We start from the raw sequence: 16485 nt of genomic DNA, 5'->3' as shown, positions 1-16485 counted from the left end.
CTAGCAGTCATGGTAGTATTGTTCTAGGTCAGATGTTTCAAATTATATGTTGACCACATGACTAAACATTGACCTTAAGTTGCTTTTTTTGTACTTTTTGATCTCTCCAGTGATTAAGTCACTCATTAAATAAAGGTGATTTACAGATTAGACAACTAGCCAAAGTTCATTCAAAGTGCCATAATAATTGAACACAAGGTGGCAATCCAAAATCTGAGTTTCAGACATTTTTCTTAGAAACTACTACGCATTAATGTTACAAAAGTACAACTTCTTTGTTTTCAGATGATAATATTGGGCTGGTAATTTGTTCTCTGTAAATCTATCCAAATTAAGTTTGGCCAGCAATAATCAAGGTTGAAGTTTAATATTCCTGATTGTTTAAGTTAATCTATCATGATTGAAGTTTAATCCAATACCTTTTATTACTTATTATGAAAATGAACTTTCTTTATCTGACTACCTAATCCACTCTGTTGCCTCCATTTTACTATGTATTTCTCTTTTCCGGAATTGGTGATCACCATTACGGAACAATGTAAGCCACATTGAGCCTGCAAATAGGTGGGAAAATGTGGGATACAAATGCTAAAAATAAAAAAAATAAAAAAAAAATTAAAATGAAGTTGTTAAGCTTCAGGTCACTTGACTACAGCTGTTTGGGGACTTCAGGCTCACTACTGGTCAGTTTATGAGAGGATTTATTTATGACATTTATATCCCACAATATTCCCGCCCAAGGGCAGGCTCAATGTGGCGTACAATAGTTAATAAGCAAACAGTAGTACAAAGTACAGTAGACAAGGTCACAGGTGGGAGAGAGAAATGACTGATGAAGAAAAGGAGAGAGGGTAGGTGATAAATTATCACAGAGCGAGCTATGGGCTAAAAGGGCATGGCTCCTGTAGGGCTCGTGGCGTATGCTCTGCCAAAAAGGAAGGTCTTGAGACACTTCTTGAAGGTCAGGTGATCTGAAGTGAATTTGATCTCTCGAGGCAGCCCATTCCACAGTTGAAGAGGAGCCATTTACAAGCTTTTAATGTATTTTACTAGTTTTTTAAAAGGCTATTTTCTACCATTTAAGTCATCAAGGGCCTCTTTTATCAAGCCGTGCTAGTGGTCACCAATGCAGCAATGCTGAAAAAAAACATTCACTTTGAATGAGCTTCATCAGCATTGCCACGTGGGACCTGCTAGAGCAGCTTGATAAAAGAGGCACTGATAGTTTATATTTTTAACAGATACTGAGCAAAGGAGTAAAGCTCTCAGCTGCCAGCTGTTTTCTCTGACATAACAGCATTATTCACCTTTGTACAATATTTCACACATTTCTCCTGAAAGAGACTTTAATTAGGAGCTAATCTTTTTTTTTCATAAAGAATCTGTTGTCTTTTTTAATTCACATAGCATGACAAGCTCTCAAAATATTTCCATCATGGTTTCATTTTTTTATCATAAACATAAGCTGCCATGGAGTCTCAGCAAACATAGGGTCAATATTCAGCCATTGGCGGTAAGCGTTTTTACTTACCGTTGATGGCGTTACTCCTGGATATTCAAGCTGGGACATGTGTGGGCTCTGGCTTTGAATATCAAGTTTGGGTGTTTGGGTGGTGGGGCTAGTTCTGGGCAAGACTTCTACGGTCTGTGTCCTGAAAATGGCAGATACAAATCAAGGTAAGGTATACAGAAGAAGTTGCATATATGAGTTTATCTTGTTGGGCAGACTAGATGGACCGTGCAAGTCTTTTTCTGCCATCATCTACTATGTTACTATGTAGTTAAAACAGAGACACTTAAGTCGATATTTAGCACTTAAGCGGCCATGGGTTACCACATAAAATTAGGACAGACTTTTATGCAGTCTCATTTATGCAGTAAACCAGGCCACGTAAGAGCTGAGTATTAGCCCTTAAGTGGCCAAGTGCTGACTCCATCCCTTTAATTCCCCCAACATAGCCAGCTTTGAGTTTGGTGCTAACTGCAATATTCAGTAGCACTTAGCTGATTAACTACCACTGAATATTAGTGGCTAGCCCTGACCAAGTGATTTAACTGGTCGGCGGCTGGCTAAATTGCTTTGAATATCAGGCCCTATGTTTATTTTTGGCCCTGTAGCTAGCTCCTTCACCTTTTGATCTTCCAGCTCAATTAGAACCAGAATTATTTATTAAATGTATATTGCTATTGTGCAAGGTTCTCACTATTTGAGTTTGGCACCAATGCTGATCAGGCTCAGGACTACTAGCGAAAATCTACACGGGATCATTTTGATACTAAGTTTTACCATGATTCCCTTTTTCTGTTTTTGGCATAAGAATATTAGACGCCTCATTGGCTTTTCAAAATATGTTTTGGACTCCTGATGAAACAAGGCCCATGTGGGGTTCTTCGTTACTTTAATATAGAATTATTTTGAACATTCTGATTGCACACTTCACTGTGTGAGTGTTGTGTTTGCTCTCCATGGTTTGTGTTCTCTGGACTGTTTTGTGGAGAATTGTTCTTCCTTTCATTTTTTCGGCTTACAATATAGAGATATACATTTAAAAAAAAAACAGCATTAAAAGCAAGCACCCTTACTTAATACCAGCAATAATGCACACCACTCCCTTTGAACTGAATGCCTCAGCAAAGATAAAATGTTTATTGAGTTGTGATTCTCTTCCTGATACAAAAATATCTACCTGCTATGTTACTAGCTAGGAAACCAACCTAGGCCAAGGAAGATGCCACTTTATATAAGAAAACCTTACTATCCATATGCAAGCCCCGCAGTGCTACTAGCTATGGCCTACTGAGCTAACATGAACCCTCCAGGTCTCACAGCTGGGTCTCCAGACCCCTTCCACAAAGGACTCACACCTCACCACCCAGTGAAATCACAAGGCCCTTGCCTCACAACCCTCTTACACCTTGCAAGTTAGCTCAGGTGACCAGAAGCCACAACAGCCCTTTGACCCACTCCCCTCAACTGGCCTCTCCCAACCTCCACCCAAGTAGCTTTTAAAGAGGTTTTCCAGATTTAACATGAAAAGTCTGACCTTTTTATTCATTACCTATAAAGGATGTTGCATTTAGCTTATGCCAGACTCCCATTTAATCCTTCTTTTCCTCCATTTACCAATCCATAGTTGATTTACAACAATACAACTGTAAAAGCTGAGGCTAAAGAATGTTTAGGATGATATTATTAACTAATTTATAAGAGAAGCTGAGCTTAGTACTACTACTTGTCATTTCTACAGCACTACATGTGAATACATAAGACAACTGAATGTAACTCACCTTGAGCTATTACTGAAAAAGGTGTGAGCAAAATCCAAATAAATAAATAATAAATAACCCCTGCAGATAGCGCTTCCAATCCATTCAAGACTCAAACAAGACAAATAGATTGAGGAGAGTTTCATTTATTAAAGGAATGATTAAAACAACATGGGTATTAACCACTTAGGCACCTATTTAAGATTTAAAAGCAGCTTCTAAAGCATGGGCTTTTAGCCTGGACTTGAACAGGATCAGAGATGGAGCTTGATGTACCAACTCAGGAAGTCTATTCCAGGCTGCAAAATGGAAGGAATGGAGTCTGGAGTTGGCAGTGGAGGAGAAGGGTACAGATAAGAGAAACTTACGTGCTATGCTGAGTCCTAAGGAGGGATATAGAAAAAGATAAGAGAGGAGAGATACTGAGGAATTGCCGAATGAATGCACGTGTAAGTCAGTAAGAGAAGTTTGAATTGTGCATGGAAATGAATAAAAAGCAATGAAGTGAACAAAGAAGAGGGGATATGTGAGCGTAGCAACACTGGTGTAAGGTACGTTGTGCAGCAGAATTTTGAACAGATTGAAGGGAAAAAAGATAGTTTAGTGGGAGACCTGTAGAAGCAGGCTGCTGTAGTCTAAGTGGGAGGTGATGAGAGTGTTGATAAAATTTTGGGAAGGGACAACTTTTGGTGATGTAGAGATTAAATATACAGTCTTCTTTACTGTTTAATGAAGTTTTGTAGGTAGAGAAGGTCATATCTCAAACAAGTTCATAAATCTTTATCTGTTTGGGGTGAATCCATATTGAAATAAATTGTCCACTGAATTATGCCAAAATCCAATAGAAGAAACCTGGGTCACTAGAGTTGTCAACATGTTCCATGACATATATTTATGAAACTCCATCCTGCTTTTTCTAAAAGAAACCAGATGCAATGGGTAAAACTGGGACTGGTTCAACATCTCCACATTGCATGAAGTATGTTGGCAATTCGTTGCAACTATGGTCACCCCATGCTCTCTTACACTTGATTTCATTGAAAGATTCTTCTCCATCTCTCTTCTGTCCTCACCCCTTCCCCTACTACAGGAGGATGTTTCCAGTCCTAAAAATCAGTGTTTCTGGCTTGGATCCCAACGCCATGTACTCCTTTTTGCTGGACTTCGCTCCTGCTGACAGCCACCGCTGGAAGTATGTGAATGGAGAATGGGCACCAGCTGGGAAACCAGAGCCTCCCAGCCACAGCTGTGTCTACATCCACCCAGATTCACCCAACTTTGGGGCTCATTGGATGAAGGCCCCCATCTCCTTTAGCAAAGTCAAACTCACCAACAAGCTGAATGGAGGCGGGCAGGTCTGGGGCCTCTCTTTCCTATCACACAGTGCTGCACGATCCAGAAAAATATCAAGTGTCCATTTATGCAATTAGAGTAATCTTACCAAGCCCTCTTCACCCACTGCAGCCAATTATTCTCCAGAGACCAAATGTAAACAGGAATAAACAGCTCTTAATTGCCACTTTTAAATTTTTAATGGACTTCCTGATGTTTAAAAAAAAAAAAAAAAGAGCGTGGCATGTTTTTACTTAATCACTCAGAGCCTTTCAGTCATCTTGTGTTGTGTGTGTATGTTTTTTTTTCACATAGGGGCTTCAGAGGAAAATTGTTTGTAGGTATTTGCTGTTTATTTGTCCCTGCATTGGCTGGTGTAAGTGGGATGTTGGCAAGCATATAATACCTGAGTAAAAGCCGGCCCTTAATGAAATAATTGCCATGTTTAGTTTTGAATTATAATAATTATCAATATTGGTTTGAATCGGCTTTGGGGAAAAAGCAGCTAGAGTTATGACCTTATATTTGAAGCCTTTAGCTTGTAAAAGGGAGAGCTGGGAAATTTTTTAAGTTTATTACAGAGCTGAAAATTGTATAGCCAGCAGTGATTTTGACTAAATCTCTTGTGCTGAAGTTAATCATTTTTCCAGACAAAATTGAGCAATGTTTTCCTGGGGTGGTTTTTATTATAATAATAATAATTATTATTATTATTATAGTCTTATAATCCACAAAACACCACAAAGTTCGCTGCGGGTAACAGACAACAACTGAACAGACATCAGGAATTACAATGTTTAAACCAGATAATACAATACTTAAAAAAAACCTCAGTTACCACAAATTAATAAAATTTCTTAAAAAGAAATGTCTTGAGGTTTTTCCTAAACTGAAGATAACCACAAATTCTTAAAAGAAAAGAAGGAAAAGAATTCCAAAACTGTGCAGCCTGATACGGAAAAGTGGATTGAAAAATCCTCTTTGCCTTTACATGGTGAAATGAAGGAAACTTTAATAAAAATTGATTTCTAGTAAATCTAAAAAACAAAAATCATTTAAAAAAGCAAAATGAACACCTAAATAAGCAGGAGTACATTCATACAATGCTTGATAGGTCAAAGCTGATACCTTAAATCGAAATCTTGCTTCCAATGTACCCAATGCAGACAGAATAACAGAGGAATAACATGGTCATATTTGTCCGCTGCAAAAATAGTTCTTGCTGCTGCATTCTGTACTTGTAATTTAGACTTCAGCAACTTTGTGCAACCAATATAGAGTTGCAACAGTATTAAAACCTGAACCAACAATCTAAAAACAGACAGATTAAAATATTTCCGAATAGTTCTTAATTTCTTTAGTAACCTAAAATAATTTCTTACCACCTTATGAACCTGTGTACCTAAAGATAGTTGACTATCCACCTCAATTCCTACAATTCTGGAAGAAACATCTAGTTTCATCTATATATTATTAACGTGTATCATCATATCATACAAAGATACTACTACTAACAAAGGTACTACTACTACTACTATTTAACATTTCTAAAGCGCTAACAGGGTTACATAGTGCTGTACAATCGAACAAAGAAGGACAGTCCCTGCTCAAAGGGGCTTAAAATCTAAAGGACAAAAAAGTGCAGTCAATCAAATTGGGGGCAGTTTAGATTTCCTGGATAGAGGTACAATGGTTAGGTACTGAAAGCGACATTGAAGAGGTGGGCTTTGAGCAAGGATTTGAAGATGGGCAGGGAGGGGGCTTGGCGTATGGGCTCAGGGAGTTTATTCCAAGCATAGGGTGAGGTGAGGCAGAAAGGGCGGAGCCTGGAGTTGGCGGTGGTGGAGAAGGGTACTGAGAGGAGGGATTTCTCCTGTGACCGGAGGTTACGGGTAGGAGCGTAAGGGGAGATGAGGGTAGAGAGGTAATGAGGGGCTGCAGATTGAGTGCATTTGTAGGTTAGTAGGAAAAGCTTGATATGAGCATATTGGTCTAGGCGGAAGATAAGACGGGCAGCAGAGTTCTGAACGGATTGAAGGGGGGATAGATGGTTAAGTGGGAGGCCTGTGAGGAGTAGGTTGCAGTAGTCAAGGCGAGAGGTAATGAGAGAGTGGATGAGAGTTCGGGTGGTGTGCTTGGAGAGGAAGGGGCGAATTTTGCTGATGTTATAGAAAAAGAAGCGACAGGTCTTGGCTGTCTGCTGAATATGGGCAGAGAAGGAGAGGGAGGAGTCGAAGATGACTCCGAGGTTGCGGGCAGATGAGACAGGGAGGATGAAATAGAGAGTGGAGGGAGAGGAGAAGTGGGTTTGGGTGGAAAGACAATGAGCTCGGTCTTGGCCATGTTCAGTTTCAGGTGGCAGTTGGACATCCAGGCAGCAATGTCGGATAAGCAGGCTGATACTTTGGCCTGGGTTTCTGCAGTGATTTCTGGTGTGGAGAGGTAAAGCTGGGTGTCATCAGCATAAAGATGGTATTGGAAACCATGAGATGAGATCAGTGAGCCCAGGGAAGAGGTGTAGATTGAAAAAAGGAGGGGTCCAAGGACAGATCCCTGAGGAACTCCATCAAAGAGCGGGATGGGGGTGGAGGAAGATCCATGAGAATGTACTCTGAAGGTACGGTGGGAGAAGTAAGAGGAGAACCAGGAGAGGACAGGGCCCTGGAACTCAAATGAGGATAGTGCAGCAAGAAGTAAATTATGATTGACAGTGTCAAAGCGGCGGATAGGTCGAGGAGGATGAGGATGGAGTAGTGACCTTTGGATTTTGCAAGGAACAGGTCATTACAGACTTTAGTGAGTGCCGTTTCTGTCAAGTGTAGAGGGTGAAAATCGGATTGAAGTGGATCAAGGATGGCATGAGAGAAAATCAAGGCAGTGGCTGTGAACGGCGCGTTCTAGTATTTTAGAGAGGAAGGGTAGGAGGGAGATGGGGCGGTAGTTGGAAGGACAGGTAGGGTCTAGTGATGGTTTTTTGAGAAGTGGTGTGACTACAGCATGCTTGAATGTGTCAGGGACAGTTGCAGTGGAGAGAGAGAGGTTGAGGATATGACAGATGGGGGAGGGGTGACAGTAGGAGAGATGGTGTTTAGTAAGCTAGTGGGGATGGGATCAGAAGAACAGGTGGTGCATTTCAAGGAGGAAAGAAGGTGGGTGGTTTCCTCCTCGGTGTTATCAGGAAAAGAGGAGAAGGAGGCCTGGGTTAGTTGGTTGAGGGAGTGGGTTAAAGGGTGAAGAGGAGGAGGTGGCTTGGTAGTGAATTCGAGGTTGATCTTCTGCACCTTGTCACGGAAGTAGTCAGCTAGTGATTGAGGAGAGAGTGAGGGGGTGGGTGGGAGCAGAGGGCACTTTGAGGAGGGAGTTAAGGGTGGTGAAGAGACGACGAGGGTTGGAGCCGAGAGAATTAGTCAATTGGGTGTAATAGTCCTGTTTGGCAAGGAATAGGGAGGACTGGAAGGAGGATAGCATGAATTTGTAATGACTGAAGTTGGTATGTGTGCGAGATTTCCTCCAGAGGCGTTCGGCAGATCGGGCGCAGGAGCAAAGGTATCAGATGCAAGGGGTCAGCCAGGGCTGGGGATTAGTACGCCTTGTGGGATGGGAGATGGATGGTGCAAGGGTGTCCAGAGCAGTGGAGAGAGTGGCATTGTAAGCAGAGACAGCCTTGTCGACAGACTCAGAGGACATGATGGAAGGGAGGAGATTAGAGATACAAGAGGATAAGGTGGTAGGGTCGACAGCCTGGAGATTCCTGAAAGTAGTGGTTAGTGTTGGGCGGGGCTGAGGGGGAGGGTGATGAAGTGTGAAGGTGATCAAGTGATGATCTGAGAGAGGAAGAGCAGAGGCGCAGAAATTGGAGGGTGAGCAGGTAGAGGAGAGGACAAGGTCAAGACAATGGCCAGTTTGGTGAGTAGGGGTGGTGGAGCTCAGCTGGAGGTTGAAGGAGGATGTCAGAGGAACTGAGAAGCGTAGGAGTCGGATGGGTCATCAGCATGTATGTTAAAGTCTCCAAGAATGAGGGACGGAGATGAGGGTTCAAGAAAAACAGAGAGCCAGGCATCGAAGTCGGTAAGGAAGGAAGGAAGGGACTTATCGGGGGGGGGGGCTGTAAATGACTGCAACTCTGAGTGGCAGCAGGTAGAATAGATGGATGGAGTGAACTTCAAAGGATGAGAAGCAGTGAGACTGCGGTAGGAGAAGGGGTTGAAAACTACAGGAGGGCGAAAGTAGAAACCCAACTCCTCCTCCGCAGCCAACTGGGCGGGGAGTGTGAGAGAAAAGATAACCTCCATGGCACAGGGCCGCGACTGAGGCAGAGTCGTCAGGGGTGAGCCAGGTTTCATGGCGAGCAGTTGGAGGGAACGGGAGATGAAGAGATCGTGGGTGAAGGAAAGTTTGTTGCAGACCGAGTGGGCATTCCACAGGGCACACGGGAAGGGAAGAGGGGGGGAGGAGGGGAATAGAGATGAGATTGGAGACATCCCAGAATCATTTGCGTGGGTAGGATGAGGACAGGTGTGGGGGACCTGGATTGGGATTGATGTCTCCCGCGGATAGCAGGAGAAGGAGCAAGAGAGTGCAGAGGAGGGCGGGGGAGGTAGGGCGACGAAGGCACTTAGGATGAATGGGGATGGGTTAATGGCAGGAAGGAAGTGATGAAGGTTGAGAGCTAGGAAGGAGGAGGGGGATAGGAAAGATGGTGAGTTGGTGAGAGGCGGGGTGGGTAGGGTATTGTAGTAGTGAGCAGGACGGGAGAGGACATGGATGGGCAGTGAGTTCCTGCGGTAGACAGCGGTAGGGGGAAGGGGAAAAGGTTAGGAAGGGACAGGGCAAGGAAAAGAATGTGTATAGGGGCCATGAGTAGTGACTGAGGTGTTAAGCAACAGATAGAGTAACTGGGAGAAAAATAGATGTAAAGAGAAAAATGCCCCGTGCACCGTTAGGCGCGCGGCACCTAGAGCGGAGGCCCTGAGTGGATCGGAGCAGACCTGGGAGTCACCCCGGAGAAGGCTGAAAGCATATGCAGATGAGCTGTAAGTCCTCTACAGCACCTGAAAGGCAGCCGGTGGTAGAGCTGGGCACCTCTCAGCTGAGGAAAAGGCTTACCAGGGGTTAGGCCAAAGCCAGCATTCCTCCCCCTGAGGGTCGCCTGATCCTAGCCAAAAAGCACCTGGAACACAGGGCACTTGGAGCGAGGGCCCTGGGAAGATCGGGGAGGACCTGGGAGTCACTCCGGATACAGCTGTGAGGAAATGTAGAAGGGCTGCAAGTCCTCCACAGCACCTGGCGGGAGCACTGGGCACCTAGAGCGGAGGCCCTGAGTGGATCGGAGCGGACCTGGGAGTCACCCCGGAGAAGGCTGAAAGGATATGCAGATGAGCTGCAAGTTCTCAAAGCACCTGAAAGGCTGTAGAGGATTTGCAGCGATGTAGCGATGGACCTACTCATAAAAACTTTATTGAGCTTCAATTTATATGCCGAGACCCATGAATCGACTAAATCTAAGCAACCAAAAAGAGCAGAGTCATGTTTTACATTGCCAGTAGTAAAAGGCAATACCATAGTAATATCATCTGCATATATAAAGGATTGGATCTTTGAGTTCTCCAGACTTTTTGCTAATGGTTGCATCAAGATATTAAACAGCATATCTAGAAAACCTTCTATCCATCTATTCTCATCCCCTCTTGTATTCATCATCTCCCGCCTCTCCCTCCCTCCATGCGGTGTCTTCTGTTTCCTGTGGACAAAGCAATAAAAGCAGGCTCGGGGCCGCAGTCTTCAGGCAGGCGCTGTTGGCTCTGCCGGTTCCCTTCTCCGGAACAGGAAGTTGACATCAGAGGAGGCAGGACATAGCCAGCAGTCCATTTTTGGGGGGGGGGGGGCCTGAGGGTTGACCGGGAGGACCATGCATTCCCCTCTGCCCTCTACCACTGCCCCCCCCCCCATTAAAAATGTTACCTTTGCTGGCGGGGATGCCCAAGCCTCATCAGCTCAACAGCTCAGTGGCCCGAACCGCCCCCAGTGTGAAAAAGTTGGCGGCATGCTTTCCAGCAGCCAACACCAACACTCCTCATGTCAGTGATTGTGTGAAGAGTTCCGGTGTCGGCAGTTGGAGAGCACACTGCCGACTTCCTCGCACCAGGGGAGGTTCGAGCCACAGAACTCTTCAGCTGGTGGGGCTTGGGCATCCCCACCAGCCATTTCAGGTACTGCTGTTTGGGGAACGTGAGCCCAAAGTATGTGGGGGGGGGGGGGTCCAGGCCCTCAATCCCCCACTGTAGTTACACCACTGATCTGGGCAGGGGGCAATCTGGGAGAACCCTCCTTTCCCTACTTGTGTCCCTAATTTAAAACTAGCTCAGATCTCAGCACTGTCACTGAGAATGATATGTGAGGGAAGGGGCTCACATATCATTCTCAGCGACTGCCTTTTCAGTAGTCTGTGACACATGCCTAATGGCCTCTTTCCATATTCATTGTGGGTAATATGATAACTAGGCTAGCTGCTGGCTCACTAGGACAGGTTGGGAAGCTCTGTGTTGAAAGGTATTTCATGGTACAACTCCTGGTTATGACCATAAAGAATAAAACACTGCCCTCCCACTATAGACTACAGAGGGAGCAGTATCGGGATCACATTCCATAAATATTTATTTTCTTTTTCAATTGTAATAAAAATCGCTTAACTCCCAATAAATTTGGGGGAATTTTTAATCACAAACTTTTGGATTATGATCCAAAATGTGACAATGCCCTTGATTATATAGCCTCCACTTGTGCTCTCCCTAGTTAAAGAACAATTCTATTACTTAGCGCCTCAATGCTGCATGCTGAGCGTCAATTCTATAATGGCACCTTGGCACCAAGATTCCATTATAGAATATTAGCGTAAATCATCATCGATGTGCCTACATTTAGGGGTACGCACTTCTACCAGGTCTCTGTGCGCATAAATTAGAATATTCTATATGGTGCATGCTTAAGTAGAAGGCACGCCCATACCCCACCCATTTGTACATTCCCTTGCTGTTATGCACTACAACATTTACATGCTCCTTTATATAATAACACTTAGTGCACTTACACACATAAGTACCAATTAAGGTGCCACTTACACATGCAATGCCCAGTTATAGAATTGCCCTTCATGACTGTAATCCATATGTTATGTTCCAAGGATCTCATTTTCTACAGATACCAAACTCTGGTTCAATGCGGATAACAATAAGACTGTCGCAGCTCTGTCATGCCTTTTTCTCATGCCCCCGACTCAACATTTTTGGGGGGAGTGGTACCCATGATGCTTCTCTGTACGGCAACCTGCCTTCTTTCTGCTGCTTTGTGCCGCCTTCCTAGGGCGCGTGTATGCACTTCAGGCCTAGTTTTACAAGGCTTTCAGCAGAGAGCAGGGCCGCAGAAAGACTGGGCCGGGCCCGGGGCAAGGCCGCCCCTGGGGCCCCGCCCCCACCCCCTCCGAGTTTGCCACTCCCCCCCTCCGTCTGCCACCGGGCCGGGCCCCCTGCATTGAAATCACTGCGCCTCTCACCTCCGTGTGAAAGCACTGCAGGCAGCAGCAGATCGCTTCCCTTCAGGCCTCCTTCCCTCCCTGTGTCCCGCCCTCACGGAAGTTACATCAGACGAGGACGGGACACAATTTTATTTGGCCGCAATCATGGGGTCACATGCACAACAAGATTGGGAAGCACTGCTTCAAGCTGTCAGGCTGGTGAAAGTCTTTTCACCATTATATACCGTAGCCCTTGGGGTAAATTTACGTGCAAAAGTAAATTTATAAAACCTTTATAAAATGGCCTCCTCAGAGTGAGTGGGGGTTATGAATGCAGGGAACGTGAGTACATTCCTAGAGGAGTTATGGATGATAGGTAGCAGCTGAATAAGTAAGCAAATGTGGGTATTAGCAGTGCTAACTATGCAGAAATAGTTGGCAGTTGCCCAGTAGTTTAACTACATTTTAAGTACATAGTTAACATCAAAAATATCAGTTTTTGTCTTCTGCACTGCTTGCTTACTGTCTTACTAAGTCCCCTGCTAGTGCAGTTCTCTTGTGATATATCTTTGGTTCTTGAGCAATATAAGAACATAAGAATAGCCATACTGGGTCAGACCAGTGGTCCATCTAGCCCAGTATCCTGTTTCCAACAGTGACCAATCCAGGTCACAGGTACCTGGCATAAAACCCAAATAGTGGCAACATTCTATGCTACCAATTCCTGGGCAGGAGTAGCTTCCCTATGTCTGTCTCAATAGCAGACTATGAACTATGGATGTTTCCTCCAGGATTGGATAAAATGAGAAACTACATTGTGACTGGATACAATGAGAAAGTGTACTGTGATTGGATGGATAAAAATGAACTACTGTGATCGGATAAAATGAGAAACAGCAGAGGACTGGATTAATAGGAAGGAAGCATTGTGATTGGATAAAATGAGAAACTATACTGTGATTGGATGAATAGGAAGGAAGTACTAGACTGTGATTGGATAAAATGAGAAACTGCATTGGGGATATTTCTTTGCTTTTGTGTTATGGCATAGCTAGTGTTGTTGATATATGAATATGTTACTTTTTAAACAAGCCAGAATGAATAGTTTAGTAGTGAGGTAATTTTATGAGAAATCAAGAATGAAAAGTGATAAACCAGATGACAAAAATCTGTAGCAAACTGTAAATTCTGTGCACAGCATGAGATCAGTGGCAATATCACTTCAAGCACAATCTTCATCAGGCATCTCAAGGTGAATATTGTAGGCTACTGATGCACTGATTGTCCACTTGTTAGCATCTCATTTTCATATAATTTTCATTTATATGGCGCTGGTTTGGCAAGTTAAAATGTGGCAGCAGCACATATCTACCAACTGCTGCACTATGTTAAAATGCTGTTGTAATTTATAACTATCTGACAAGTGATTTAAAAATCTAAGCATCTCTTTTATCAAGCCGAGTTAGTGGCTGCTGGTGCGGTAATGCCAACAAAGCCCATTCACTTTGAATGTGCTCCGTCGGCATTGCTGCATGGGAACCGCTAGCGTGGCTTGATAAAAGAGGCCCTGAGTTTAATCCTGTTGCAATTTAGTTACGTAAAAATTCAAGTAAAAATGAAATTTTAAATCACTTAGGTGCTCATTTTCAAAGCACACAGACTTACAAAGTTACATATGTAACCTATGTGACTTTGTAAGTCTACTGTATGTGCTTTCAAAATGAGCCTCTATCTCTCTCCCTTAATTGCATTCCTTCATTTATTGAGGGATAGGCAAGCAAGCTCTGCAGGATTCCAGGGAGCCTTTTCTCTATCAATTGAAAACGTAATATTGCAGCACCACCTCTTGCTGGCCGACATGCAGTTGGAGGACTCCCGCTCAGCTTAGAGGGAACAGTGCTAAGGATGTTTAGTTTAACTTCCATAAATTAACTTATGTGCAAAACACTGCATTAAAACAACATCCTAGTCATCATGCAAAGTTCAAGGCCATGCAGTCAATAATGGCAACAAAGAACGGCAAAAAGCGGAGTGCCAAAGGAGGTGATCTATCCAAGCAACCACAGCTACCGGCAAAAAAATGTATTCAAGTGCCATTCAACAGCTCTATGCCCAGACAAGGAACTATTTCACAGAAACAATTTGATCATGAAGGCTTGCTGATGATTGCAGAAGATATGACGCCGCTTTCAATAGTTGAATGAAGTGGCTTCAGAAACTTTCGACAGCAATGTATGCCTGCTGTGTTTTTCAACTTCACTTAATTTTTTTTAACTGGAAAAGGGGTACTTACCTCAAGTGCTCCTCAGAGACTGCTTTCTGAACCTCTGTGACCACATTAAGGCTTCATCTGGTTTCCTTTTTTCTTACTTTTAATATATATCTCTGCCTTTGTTGCTTCCCCCCCCCCCCCCCCCCCCATGATTGTGGACTAACAACAGTATATGATTATGTATTTTCCTTTACATATTTTTTCTCCTTTCTTTTTGATAACTTTTTCTTCATATATTGTTTATTTCCTTGGTGACGTTATCTTGTCATGTTAAATATTTTTTAAAAAGATATTCAGAACACTTATCTAAACAGCGTTTGGATAACAAATACCTTTCTCTAGCTCTCCTTTCGCCTTCTATGCCATCTCTCTCCATCTTTGCCTCTCTAGTATATCATTTGCACTCTTTTGCATCTCCTCTATTTGTAACTCTCACCCTGTATCTCTATCGTATTCTTCTATCACACCATCCTAGCTCTCCATTTCCAGTATCCCAAGGAATGAGCTCTCTCTTATTCTGCAACCAATAGTCTCTATCCACTTATCTTGAGTTTCACATACATCTACACCAAAACTTGGAAGTCTCTATGAATGAAAATCCATGAACAACTATCTCACATTCTGAAAACATCTCAAAACACACCTACAGGTATTTAGGAAATTCCTTCCTGATGAAACCACATAACCAAGGAGATCTCGGCCATCACACCACAACACGATCACTGAATGAACCAAACCAGACTTGCATCGATCTCAAACAACTTAAAACTTGCTTATCTGAGTTACTGTAAGCCACTTTGAACTTACCACCAGATTGGAAAATGTAGGGTATAAATGCAGAAAATACATTTCTTCCTAGTCTTCCATCTCCTTGTCTCTTTCCTCCTCCCTCTGGCTATCTTCTTTCCCTCCTCATGCCACCTCTGGCACCCTTCTTCTGTGTCCCTCCTCACATCCATGCTTCTTGAATCAGTCCGTCCCTCTCCCACTCTGTCTTTCTTCCCTCTTTCCCCTGTGGCTCCACTGGGTTTTTCCTCCCTTCCTTGCAGTCATATTCTGTTCTCCCTTTCTTTCCTTTTCCTTTTCCTTCTCCTCTCCTCTCCTGTTCTCTCTCTCTGTTTCTCGTCTCTGGCTTTTTGGGCAATAGATCAAATCAGTAATAGAGCACATAAGCTCCACTTGGTACTCTTTCAATTTGAACCCACAGTTCCTGTCTATCTGTCCTTAGCCATGATTCTATACACCAAAGTCTAGCCTCCCAGGAGTATTTCTGTAGATCAGGGAGTCCAATCCTCCCTCCTTCCTTAGGTGTACAATGGGTTTTGAGTTTACACAGTAACGTTGTAGATGATGGCAGATAAAGACCTGTATAGTCCATCCAGTCTGCCCAACAAGATTCATGGTACCTTTTTATTCCACATAAAACTGAAGATGTGACCATTTATATTTGAAAATATCTTATTAGGAACATTGCAGAATAAATGTAAGAAATTGTAACTTAGAAAAAAAAGCTTCAGTTTTAGCAGGCTAATTCTTTAAGTCCAATGTACTGTATATATAATTGTTTCACTCTTCCACATCCTTTTTTGATTTTCTGAAGAAGTGGGTTTCTGTTCACATGATGCTGGAGGTTTTTTAACTGCAGAGATACCCAAGTAAATTGAAAATCTTAGACCAATGTAGAACATCTTAAACTTTTCAAAATTAATAGTCTTTTTACCTGATTTCCTCACATTAGTAAATTATATTAGGAAATCATCTGTATATAGACACATTTTATGATTTGTTCCACTGAACTGAAACCTTTGAATGTTGGACAACTCTCAAATTAATTAGGTTCTCCCTTTTATGAAAAACAGGTCCAACAGGTGTCCATTCACTAAACCACTTGCCCTGGGACACAAATACAAAAGCTACATATGTTTCATAAAATTTTAAGGTTACTCAAAATGTTTTAATGTGTAGAACAAGTAAGACTATATGAATCTATCAAATCTTTGTTTGCATCTAGCATTACTGTAAGATCTGGATTATTTTTCCTAATTGCCAAATTAAATAGTTGAAATAGCTTTCCAGGATGAATTTAACCTCCCTCCCCTCTCCC

The 16485-nt window shown here is 43.1% G+C and overlaps 1 protein-coding gene across 1 annotated transcript in view; it reads left to right on the top strand.

The window, feature by feature from the left end:
- Positions 1-16485, top strand: part of TBX19 (T-box transcription factor 19) — a 107744-nt gene that overhangs the window by 35283 nt on the left and 55976 nt on the right. Inside the window, 1 exon segment of the mRNA XM_030204946.1 lies at positions 4358-4622. Within this exon segment, the coding sequence (XP_030060806.1) occupies positions 4358-4622 (265 nt within the window).

The sequence above is a fragment of the Microcaecilia unicolor genome, chromosome 5 (assembly GCF_901765095.1).
Source record: "Microcaecilia unicolor chromosome 5, aMicUni1.1, whole genome shotgun sequence".
Lineage (NCBI taxonomy): Eukaryota > Metazoa > Chordata > Amphibia > Gymnophiona > Siphonopidae > Microcaecilia > Microcaecilia unicolor.
The sequence above is the reverse complement of the archived record's forward strand: the minus strand, read 5'-3'. Positions and strand labels throughout refer to the sequence as shown.